The following is a 12,857-nucleotide window of genomic DNA, read 5'->3' on the forward strand; positions in this document are numbered from 1 at the left end:
CTCTTCATGCAGCCTGGCTGCATATCAGTACTGGCCAATATAGCTCGTTAAAAAAAAAATCTGCCATCTGTATCGCCCCCAAAATTCTCCATCAGTGCACCCCTGAATGTATTAAATATAACAAGAATTAGCAATCAAATAATAATCCATCTTCCCAACAATCTGATGATGCAAATTATTATAGAAGAGATTAAACTATTTTTCTTATGACATGGTGTTGGAAGCTGAAAGTTTCAGAAGAGTTGTATAAGACTTAAGTAACAGAATACTTGAGTAGAAAATGGTAACTACTTCTGTTTATATTAAATGAACAAAAGAAAAGTGACAGATAATTTATTTCTCATAATTATTCAATAAATATTTTTTTTTAAATTGCTCAGAAAGACTATAAGTTTAGCTATTACAGTATTTTCCCTTTAGACAGTAACTTGAAACAGTATAGAAATGTATGCAGCCTACTGAGCTATCTTGAAGGTCATCATAATAAACAAAACTTGCAGTATTTTTTAAATTCTGCAATCCTTTATTTGCTTTTTTAGAAGTTCAAACAGGATCCACTGTGCTAAAATACAAAAAAGATTCCTTCCCTGTCCTTTGTTAATTGATGTATTTTCTTGTAAACCAGAAAGCTACATGAATACATATAATCAAAGAGAAATAAGACTGCAAGAACTGAAAAAAAATCACAAGCTAATGAAGACATTTCCTTTCAAGACAGTAGAATAAAAACAAAATAAGTGAGTAATCCAATATCCTTACCTATTTTTATACTTGTGCATCATACAGCTGTGGGGCTGCCATACTTTTTCTCCAAGAAATCTCCCGCTGGAGAGAAGATACTCACACGTATCATCACCTATACATGTTACAACAGAATTAGTATCCAATTACAAAACTCACATCACAAAACTCACAATATTTTATTACTATTAAACAAAATTGATTCAGGTTTAGAGTGCATGAAGTTGAGAAATCAGTAGCATCAACAAAAGGAAAGTATATTGGAAGTCCTACATACACTTATCCAAATAACATGTCCATCTATTGCACCTTACTTCTGACCTAAAATATTCTTTTTTCCACATCCAAATTATGAAAAAAATCCAATCACTACCAGTTACAATACTGTAACTAATCTAGATCAGGTGCGTTCAAACCCCAGCCTTCAGGCTAGATCTGGCCCACAACGCTGTCATCAAGCCTATGGGGCTCCTCACAGGTCTGTGTGGCTAGATAGGGCATGCAGGGAGGCACAGGGCTCTAAGCCGGTGCACAGGACCAGGCAGAGGCAGCATGGGACAGTAATCATGGCATGTGAAGACCAGCTGAGGTCTTCACCAGTGGTGAAGTGTAGGGGGTGCATGGTGGTGAGAGTGCCAGTACACCCCCCTAACCAGCCATGTTTACCATTTAAGTGATGGGCAGGGGGGCAGGCAGGAGCGCTGGTGCCCCCCCTGCAAGTGCTGGCCAAGGAGTGGAGCACCACAGCCCCAGCCCCAGTCAGCAAGATTAAGACTAAAGTGGCACCAGTGGCCCATGGGCCACACAGGGCCTGATCTGGCCCACAGACATGCCACTCATCTAGCCCACAGAGCTAAAAGGTTGAGTTCCACTAATTTAGATTATTAATACTTGGACCTCAGACTTCCTGCATACAAGGACAGATGTCAACTCACTGTATCATCTCTTATCCTACAATATACTGCCATAAAGTGAAGGAATTAACAGATTAACACATTAATGATCTTCTGAGGAAGGAGCTCTCTCAGGCAACAACCTATTTGTTAGATGCTGTTAACGGAATAGTAGGCAAAAAAGATTTTATACAAAAGAGAAAGGGATGTGGGGGGGAATGGATACTGATAAATGAGGTAATAAGATGGTTCATCAGGATCAGTTAAAATGAACAAGGCTGTTAAAATCCGAAAGGACACTAGGAGTTAACAGCTATTTCACATAATTGAATAAGAAACGGTCTCTGTTGAGATCAGGATTTAATACAATCCAGATTATGAATACACACTGTTGTAAATCTATACTTTTATTACTAGAATGTGAATATAAAAAGGCCATTTGTAGAAATGTAATAGTATTACTTTTCTTGAAAAGAAATTCCTGCCTTAATAGAGGTGGAAGGCAGGGCAGGATGGCACCTAATAAACTACTACTTTTTTTTTTTTTTTTTTTTTGAAAGGCATGAATTTTTGTAGGCTGTCACAGTCATCTGATGTTTTGTCAGTTATCATCTGACAAAGTGGGCGTGTCTACATGGGCACTACATTTGCAAGTAAATGCTCCTGCAGCCACTGTAGGGAAATGGAAGCAGATTTGCTCCTAATGGCAACAAGCTGCTCTTGCTTCCTGGGGCCCTGCAACAGGCCCCTGCCACCACCAGATGGAGCTGTAAGCTCCCCCTGGGTGCTAGCCCAGGGGCTGGCAGGGTGCAGGGGGCCAAGAGACCTACCCAGGACTGGTGCATTGTTTCCTACCCCTGAGGGGGCTACCTGCTGCTGGGGTGGGGACAATGTTCCCCTGCCCCAGCAGCAGGGAGCTCCCAGCCCTGGCTCCCTGATTGGGGCAGGGGACCTGACAAGAGCTACGGGGGAGGCACAGATCCCTCAGCTGGGTGAGAAATTCATACATTTTTTATTTCAGAGATAGGTGGCAAAAAAAGTGAGAACTGGAATAATAATTACAGAGTATTGACATGTGAACTTAAACTATGCAACAAGAACCCTCATCTAACACTCTGGGCAGCATCCCAGCCTGATCGAATTTACTGGAAAAAACTCGCTTTCATTTCAATCAAGCCAGGGTTCTGCTGCTTGAGTACAGAGCTTCTTGCACCCACTGAGTGATGTTCAAAAACCTATTCCTTTTAAGAGATGTGTGAAGCCCTGCATGGTGAGACAGATGCACTTGATGCTAATTTCATCCTTTCAGAATAGATTTGAAGCTTTATTCAGGACTTCAAATTTAGGATAAGAGAACAGAGAACCACATAAAGTAAAATCTGAAGTTTATGAGAAAGGGAACTTTAAAAGTAATATTTGTAATATATGTATAGAGTAGTAATTAGCCTAGTATTTACACTTGTTTCTGGCAGAGGCTGAAACAGAACATCCAGAAGTACTTCAGAGAACTCTACTTAGAGCACTTGCAATGATCAGAAAAGGGGTTTTCTTTAGTTTTCAAAGTCAGTACTAAAGTTTGCTACCAAATTTTAAAGAAGAACTCTAACACTGCTATGAATACCTGAACTTGACGACAAAGTAAGATGGATTCTTGCAACCCTGTCAAGTCTGAAGTGCTTTCCCTAAATCTGTGAGCTTACCACCTCACTCTGACCAGCTTTAATTAGACCAGTAATTCTAAACAAGGGAGATGTGGCAGTCTGGGGTGCTGCAAGACCCTTTTAAGAGCAATGCAGGGTGATGTGTACTATTAGCATGGCTAGATGTGTGAACACTTATATGTAATTCACAAGATAAACCCAGAGATTTCAAATGGGAATCCATGGTGTCAAAACCATTCCGACCTGCTATGATCTTTCCAAGTTCTTTGAAACAAAAGACTTTTTCTATTTTTTTTTTTTTTTTTTACTACAGAAAAATGAGTGAAAGCAAAGAGCTAGCACTTTCTGAGTGGAGCCTCAGATCTAAAGAAGTTGAGAACCACCCTATTAAACAAAATTGCCCTGGGTTGATCTGCTTGTTTTTCATTTGAGATACCCATCCTTAACTGGTTCTCTTTACATTTTCCAAATATGCCAACAGTCCGTTGCTCCTAGTACAGCATACTGTGGTTAGTGCAGAAAGGCCGTGGTGGCCAAGATACACAAGTGTGACCAAGGAGACTAAGTGAGCTGTAAGCCAAATTCTGGCCTGGAGTTCTTGTGAGAAACACTTTGTGGGGGTCCATGCAAGCATGATTTGATGCAAGTAGTTTTCCCCATGCAGGACATCTAGATGGTTTTTTTCACCCTAAAGCAGCAGTTCCCAAACTCTGACAGATTGTGCACCACCAGTTTAAAATGATACAACCTTATGTACCACCACCAAAATTTTTAGTTTAACCTTAAGTACCACCAATTTTTGTCATGTCAAATAATTATAATAAATCTGTTAACGCGTACCACTGACAAGTTGTCTGCGTACGACTGGTGGTACGCATACCACAGATTGGGAACTGCTGCCCTAAAGGAAGATGGTAGTCTGGGTCTGGCAGCAGGCCACAGAGGCTGCTCCTCGATTAGTTTCCCATAACCTTATGCTTCATTTGTTTGGGCAAGTGCTAGTCCCCGGGTTAATACTATAGTTCTGCAGTTTTATTGCGAGTGGGGCTGACTGTGCCTGTGGAAGGAGGGAGGCTCAGAGTGCTAGGGAAATGAACAGGTAGTCCCAGGAAGGGCACAGTAGAGAGAAAGCAGGAGTTCAAGGAAGGACAGAAGGACTTGCAGCAGCACAATAAAACTTATTTTTTGGAGCCAAGTAGTCTGCTACGCTATCTGGGATGTCAGCACCACTCTGATCCTCCCCTTTAAAGAGAAAACACCCCCTTTCTTAGGAGCTAAGCAAAGAAGAAAGAACCCAGAGAAAGAAAAAGGAGGCAGGGTCTCAAAGCCGGAGGCTTGCCCCTTGTGAAGCAACACTGGGGGTTTCAAGGGGTCCTTTGGGAGGGAGAATGAATAAGACTTCTTCTTGGGGAAGCTCTGCCTTGGGTCTTCCCTTAAAAGCAGCATGATCTATGGCAATAGTAAACAAAAAACCGTAAGAAATAACTGGCTTTGTTGAAAGCATGCATCAAACAAGTCTAACTGCCCCCAATGATGAGACTGTGTGGCAGCACATCCAGCCAACTGTAGCAGCAAGCTGGATTGGAAGCACTAACCAGCTTGAGGCCCAAGACTGTTTGATCCAGCTTGCAACTCCAAAACCTTGCCACCTGCCAATATGCCATAAAATGTTTGAATAGTCATAATGAGGCATTAAGCAAGTTAGCCTGCCTCAAGTTTTGATCTGCACCCTACCTGACTTACAGATTTTCACAGTATGTTATGAAGTATGTAGCACAACAAAAGAGATACTCAACAGCATTTCTGCCAAGCAAATGAAGAGGTGTATTCCATAGCACTTTATCTGGAATAACAACTTTATATCTTAGCAGTAGGTAAATTCTGGGGGGCATTTCACAGGATTGACTTACATCAGCAGCAGGCAAAATACAGCCCACGGGCCAGGTCTGGCCCACTTAGTCATTCTATCTGGCCCACAGGGCCCCTAAAAAATGTGCACTCCCTGACAGGGCTGTCTCCTTCCACTGGCGGCTTCTGTGGGTGCTCACCAGCCCTGTCCCTGCTGCCGACAGCTTCTGCAGTTGCCCCCCCAGACTCAGGAGGCAGCAGTCACCTATGCCAGGGGCAGCAGGACCCAAAGGAAGCTGGCAGCAGAACTAAACAGCCACAGCAGCAAGTCCGGCCCAACCGCATCCGGAGCCCCAGCCGAAGCCTCTGCCTAGCAGGGGCTTCTGGCCTGGGGCTGTTCCTGCCTCCCTGCACAGAGCGAAATACGGATGGTGGGGGAGGGGAAGGATGGCAGGGAAGGACCGTGAGCAATCACCCCAGTCCTCAGGGCTGGCTGGGCTGGCTCCTGTGGTCCCAGCGCTGCAGCTGGAAATCACGTGGTGTCGGAGTACAGTGGGCAGGGAAATGGCTGTAGCAGGTAGGACAGGGGGGAGGGGCAGTGAACGGGTACACAGAGTACAGCAACAACTGGGCGGGAGCACAGGGCCTGCACCAGCACACTGGTGCAGCATCAGCATGGCCCAGAGTGGGATGGCAGGAGCATGGGGCCTGGGCTTTCAGGGGCTCTATGGAGCCAAGCTGGCTCCCTCCTCTCCCTGCTTGAGCAGTGCAACCTGGCTCTGTAGGGCCCCTGCCAGCCTGGGCCCTGCGCTCCTGCTGTCCTGCTCTGGGCCCCACTGGTGCTGGCCCCACACACCCACTTGGCTGTCGCTGCGCTCTGCGCACCTGCTCATTCCCCTTCCCCCTGCCTGCTGCAGCCATTTCCCTGCTCCCCCTGCCTGCCATGCTTCAGCATCATGTGGTTCCCAGCTGCAGTGCTGGGACCGCAGGAGAAGCCGGGACGTGGTGCCAGGGCGGTGGGTCAGGGAAGCAACAGAAGAAGGGCAGCAGCGGTAGACAGGGGCCAGTGTCAGCAAGCAGGAACACAGGGCCTGCACTGGTGCCCCAGGGCCAAGAGTGGCAGGAGCGCAGAGCCCAGGCTTGCAGGGACTTTGCCTTCTATGTGGGGGGAGGGGAGGTGCTGGATATGGGCAAACCCTCCCCCTCCACACAAGCCACAACCCTTCCCAACCACCATCCGCCCCACACTCACAGCCCCTACACCTACACCCCCCCCACAAATCTCTCATATACCCTCCCCCACACCCCACATACCTATACCTACCCTCTCACAAGACTCAGACTTCATTTTAAGCTATTATTCTATCACTTCTACATACATTACACAAACACATATAAATCAGGACAAAAATATTTTTTGAAATGAAATTAATGAATGTTGTAGTACATGTTTGATTTTTAGAATATAATTTGGTATTTTTCTAGTTCAGAGATGACAAAACCTCTTGCAGAAAGGAGTTATTCCAGGGGGTAAGGGGAGAGACTTCTGATGGCAAAGGCCAGGGGTTAGCATGCGGGATCCTGTCCCAAGATGGCAACCAGGGGGTGGGACGCCAGTCAAAGGCGGGGCTACCCATGAGGCCCTCAATGGCTTGCCAAAACTCAGTAAGCGGCCCTCCACCCAAAATAATTGCCTACCCCTGGCTTATATGCACAAAGTACAGAAGGAAAAAGGCCTAATGAGGCAACAGGCAAAGAATACCATAAGCCCCTAAGGTTCTGAACAATCACTGCAAAACTCCAATTTACTTACAGACTTGGAGCATGTCTACAGGGGACACAGACAAAATAAGGCACAGAGTATTCTATTGCAGCTCTAACTGCAAGGCACAGCACTGTCATTTATTTAAGCCATATCCTTCCTACCCTACAGCACCTCATGGTGAATAATGTTCACGCATGTATTGCTGCATTTCCCTTTGCTTTCTATGCAGTCAGCAACAGGCTCTACAAAATAAGGGCTGCCTTCACTCTATAACAAACATGGCTCCGAAAAACACGTCTGCTTCCTCAAAAACATTATATATCATGCAAATCATCACAAGACCATCAGGTCCCTCTGAACCAATATTCCACAACTATCACCATGCATTGTTTAAACATTTAGTTTGGATATCAGGAAGAACTTTTTCTCCATGAAAATGCTAAAACACTGGAACGAGCTACCCAGACAGGCTGTAGCACCTCCATCCTTAGACACTATTTAACAGCAGGTTACACAAACGCTTAGTCAGGGATGATCCTGCTTTATAACTTCCTGAGGTCCTTTCCAGGCCCTACTTTCCTATGAGTCTATATAGGAGCACGAAGACATAGCACATTGCATCATAACAGCTTAAACAGACATTGTCTGTTACTGGTTAAACAGTTATATTTTTCCTGATACTGATACATTCATAAATGATATTGCATGGCATTTTTACATTGTTAGTAACCAGAACACCTACATATGTTTATATTGAGCATTTGTTTGAACTTGAAACATAACTAAAATGCAAGTAAACAATTTCACATATAAATATTTACAGTCAAGCAAATGATATTAACTTTTCAGAATCTATTAAAAAGTAACAATATTATTTTCCCCAAGTACTTTCAAATAAAACTATGCAGGCAACTTCTAAACTTCCAGGAAGTCTCTCTTTTATGGCAGAAATAACATGAAACCCACATCATCTGTTAGTAGTTTTTAAATGTGTGATATTAACATTCAGTTTCTACATTTTGGGCTTCACAGAACACAACTCTTACGATTGTTGGAGATATCTATCTATGGGAACACATAGCACAGTTGCTGGCCCCAGCAGCCTTACCTAGGGTCCCAGGGGCCAGGAAAGCTGTAGCTGCATCACGCCTGGAGCTCAGAGCCTGGCCAGCAGCTGGAGCATGGCTCTGGCTGGCCAGGCTCCAGCTTTGGGCAGCATGCACTGTCCCCACATGTGCCACCCTACTTTTTTTTCTGCAAGTTTTTTTTACCCCTGGATCTGCAGGGGTCAAATAGCTCCCCTACACAAGGCAGCACTGTGGGAACCCCCTGAATGTGCAGTATGTGGTGCCTCTGACAGGTCAGACCCATCTGCAGTGCCATATACCACAAGGCCACACTCATCTGGATGTGGCCGTGAGGTTTAACAAGGACAAGTGCTAAGTCTTGCACTTAAGATGAAACAATCCCATGCACCAGTACAGGCTGGGGGCTGACTGGCTGGGCAGCAGCTCTGCAGAAAAGGACCTGGGGGTTACAGTGGACAATAAACTAAATATGAGCCAACAGCATGCCCTTGTTGTGAAAAAGGGTAACGGCATACTGGGCTGCATTGGTAGAAGTGTAGCCGATCTACAGATCTAAAGAAGTGATTCTTCCCCTCTGCTCAGCACTAGTGAGGCAATATTGGGAGGACTGTGTTTAGTTTTGGGCCTGCCATGACAAAAAGGATGTGGCCAAGTTGGAGAGTGTGCAGTGAAGGGCAATGAAAACAATTAGGGAGCTGGGCAACATGACTTATGAGGAGAGGCTGAGGGAATTGGCCATATTTAATTTGGAGAAGAGAAGACTGATTGGGTGCTTTAAAAGCAGCTAGACCATTCTCAGTGGTGGCAGAAGACAGAACAAGGAGCAACAGTTTCAAGTTGCAACAAGGGAAGTTTAGGTTAGATATTAGGAAGGACTTTCCCACTAGAAGGGTGGTAAAACACTGGAATGGGTTACCAAGAGAGGTGGTAGAAGCTCCATGGCTTTTAAGACCTGGCTAGACAAAGCTTCGGCTGGGATGATGTAGTTGGAGATGGTCCCGCTTTAAGCAGGGAGTTAGACTAGATGACCTCTTGAGGTCCCTTCCAACCCTATTTTTTATGATTCTATGAATAGCTATTCAAAAAGCGAGCATACATGCATGCCAATATAATGGAAGGGACCTTAGAAATATGGAAAAAACATTCACCAGTTATTCATGGCTTCTTTGCTCATGTATGAGCAAGTACACCTGCTGCAGAACAGTCTTACCCTCTCTCAGTACACAGTCTTTTATCAAGCCAGGAACATGCACAATAAAAAATTCAACTCAAGTCACCTCCTATGAGTTTGGATGGTGCTAAAGCTCTGACTTCATTCTTCTACAGCTAAAAGGGGTAACAAGCCACCTGCATCACTGACTCCATAAAGCATTTGTAGGTAGAGACTACCAGCTTGATAAAGAAAAGAAACCAGCCAGTTCCATTCACCACTCAAACTCAATTCTACCCATGTTACACAGTTCAAACTTAATGTCTTCTCTAAATAATGCCTGTAGATATTTGCAAATGATTGAATTATTAGGAAGTGATGTACTGAATAAAAAATTTAAGTGTATGATCTACAATCGGACCTAAACAGGTTACAGGAGTAGGCGGATGAGAACGGGATGGGATTCAACACCGACAAGTGCAAGATGCTGCACCTGAGGAGGAAGAACCAGCACCATACCTACAGGCTGGGGAACTCCCTTCTTGTCAGTACAGAGGCAGAAAAGGATCTTGGAGTCATTATTGATGCCAAGATGAACATGGGCTGGCAGTGTGGGGAGGCAGTCAGGAAGGCCAACCACACCTTGTCATGCATCCATAGATGCATCTCAAGCGCATCCAAGGAGGTGATACTCCCCCTCTATGCAGCACTGGTCAGGTTGCAGCTGGAGTACTGTGTCCAGTTCTGGGCATCGCACTTCAAGAGGGATGTGGGCAACATGGAGAGGGTCCAGATCAGGGGCAGCAGGGCAGACCCTACGAGGAGAGGCTATGGGACCTGAACGTATTCAGCCTCCACAAGAGAAAGCTGAGGGGGATCTAATGGCCTGTTACAAACTAGTCAAAGGGGACCAGGAGGCATTGGGGGAGTCCCTGTTCCCCCAAGCATTACCAGGAGTGACTAGGAACAATGGTCACAAGTTGGAGAGGGTAGATTCAGACTAGACATCAGGGTGGCTAGGATCTGGAATGAACTTCCAAAAGAAGTGGTGCTAGCTCCTACCCTGGGGGTCTTTAAAAGGAGGCGAGATGAACACCTTGCTGGGGTCATTTGACCCCAGTACTTTTTCCTGCCATGGCAGGGGGTTGGACTCGATGATCTGCTCAGATCCCTTCTGACCCTACAAACTATGAAATTACGAGTCTAAAAAGCTACACCATCCAAATGAAAGCAGAATTATTTTCTTATGATGTATTTTAAACAGCAATCACCTTAATATTCAAGTAACTTTCAGACATTAGTTCACGTCTCTGTAAAGCAAAAACAAAGATTATATGATCCTCCCGTGTTTCCCAGGAGGGATATTCTATCAGACTCCCCTGACTGCATATGTCCAATACCTAAGCTAACTAGAAATCTGACTAAGAAGGTAGATTACAGAATACTTAAGAAAATAATTATTTCAGCATAGGTGACTGAACCTTAATGGTAACAGAGCTGCCATTTGCTAAATGGGCAACTGTAACAGTTCCCAACAGTGATAACCATGTAACACCAAAAGGGCTTGAACTTTGAATCTATAGATTCACAGACGTTAGGGTCAGAAGGGACCTCCATAGGTCATTGAGTCCACCCCCCTGCCCTGGGCAGGAAAGAACACTGGGGTCAGATGACCCCAGCTAGGTGCTTATCTTCTCTTGAAGACCCCCAAGGTAGGAAAGAGCACCACCTCCCTTGGGAGCCCATTTGAGATTCTGACAATTCTTACTGTGAAGAAGTTCTTTCTAATGTCCAACCTAAATCTGCACTCCATCAATTTGTGGCTATTGTTCCTAGTTACTCCAGGGAGTGCACTAGTAAACAGAACATCTCCTATTCCCTGCTGCCCTCCCCTGATAAATTTATAGTCAGCCACAAGATCACCTCTCAGACTTCTCCTGCGAAGACTGAAGAGATCTAGGTCCCTCAGTCTCTCCTCATAAGGCCTTGCCTGCAGGGCTGAAAGGGACCTCAGAAGATCGAGTCCAGCCCCTCACCCAAAGGGCAGGAAGTCAGCTGGGGTCATAGGACCCCAGCAAGATAAGCATCCAATTTACTCTTGAAGGTGTTCAATGTAAGTGCTTGAACCACCTCCGATGGTAGGCTGTTCCAGACCTTAGGGGCTCAGACAATAAAGAAATTCTTCCTCATGTCCAGCCTGAAATGGTCTTGCAGTAGTTTATAACCGTTTGACCTCGTCATGCCTTGGGACACTCTGGTGAATAAACGTTCCCCCAGATACTGGTGGTCACCCCGATAAACTTATAGGTGGCCATCAGGTCGCCCCTGAGCCTGCGCTGTTCCAGGCCCCATGGATCCCAGCCTGTTGTTGTAAGGTCTGTTTTCCTGACCTGTGATCATGACGTGGCTCTTCTCTGGACTCTCCCAAGCTTCTCCACATCATTTTTGAATTGTGGAGCCCAAAACTGGACACAGTACTCCAGCTGTGGCCTCACCAAGGCCGAGTACAATGAATCCATGCTGATTTCCTTTCAGCATTATTTCCCTTGCTGGGCTCCCACAAATGTGATCCTTAATGATTTTTTTCCCCAGAGGTTTTTCCAAGGATAGAGGCAAGACAAATTGGCCTAGAGTTTCCCGGTTCCTCCTTCCTCCCCTTCTTGAAAATAGGGACCACACTGGCCCTTTTCCAATCCTCTGGGACTGGACTGGAGTACCATGAGTGCTTGAATAGCTGTGCCAGCAGCTCTGCTATGACACTGGCCAATTCCTTCAGCATCCTTGGATGAAGTTCATCCGGACCCACTGATCTGAACACATCCAGCCCCTCCAAGTGCCCCTTCGTTAAGTCTGCACTAACAGTTGGTGGGCTGTTGGGGTCCCTCCTATGTCTGTCTATGGAGATTTGTCTTGGTCTGTGTCTAGGAATACAGATGCAAAGAACTCACTGAAGAGCTCGACTTTGTCCCCCCCCAATTGCCCTAATTTGTCCTGTAGGGGTCCTATGCTACCCTGTGCCTTCCTTTTGCTCCCTATATAGCTGAAGGCCTTCCTAACTGATTCCCTGCAAGTGTGAGCCAGAGAGGTATACTCCTCCTTGGTAGCTACCTTGTTTCCCCAGCCTGTATACCACTTTCTTGGCCCTTAGGCTTTCCTGGACTGCCCTGTTCAACCAGGAGTGTTTCTTGGCCCCTTTGCCCCCTTTTATAAGCAATGGGGTTGTCTCCTTCTGCACCCATAGGATCGTTGCCTTGATGAATGACCACCCTTCCTGAACCCGTTTCCCCAGTGCTCTTGAGCTTTAATGCCACAATAACTAATCTCCTGAGCACATTGAAGGTAGCCTTTCTGAAGTTTAGCACTTCAGCTCTGTTGGTTAGTTTATCTACCCTTTGCTGGATAGTGAATTCAATCAATCAACGGTCACTATCGCCTAGGTTATCTTGTACCTGCAGATTCCCCACCAGGTCATCCCCTATAGCTAAAACCAAGTCCAGCAAGGTGTTTCCCTTAACAGAATCATATACCTCCTACAACAGGTGGAGGTCCTGTATGCAGGTTAAGAAGCCATGTGAGCAGTTAGATTTGGCTGACTGCTCCTCCCAGAAGATGTCAGGGTAATTTAGGACACCCATAACAACCATATCTCTCGACTGTATGGCCTCTGAGAGCTGTCTGGAGAATTCCAGGTATAGCTCATCCTCCTGGTGG

The 12,857-nt window shown here is 45.6% G+C and overlaps 1 protein-coding gene across 1 annotated transcript in view; it reads right to left on the reverse strand.

Moving 5' to 3' along the window:
- CASD1 (CAS1 domain sialic acid O acetyltransferase 1) overlaps nt 1-12,857 on the reverse strand; it is a 67,776-nt gene that overhangs the window by 47,931 nt on the left and 6,988 nt on the right. The window contains exon 2 of the mRNA XM_090047006.1: nt 760-856. Coding sequence (XP_089903132.1) covers nt 760-856 — 97 coding nt within the window. The remainder of the gene's footprint in view (nt 1-759; nt 857-12,857) is intronic.

This window comes from Crocodylus siamensis, chromosome 5 (genome assembly GCF_052110815.1).
Source record: "Crocodylus siamensis isolate JL-2025a chromosome 5, ASM5211081v1, whole genome shotgun sequence".
NCBI classification, from domain to species: Eukaryota; Metazoa; Chordata; order Crocodylia; family Crocodylidae; genus Crocodylus; species Crocodylus siamensis.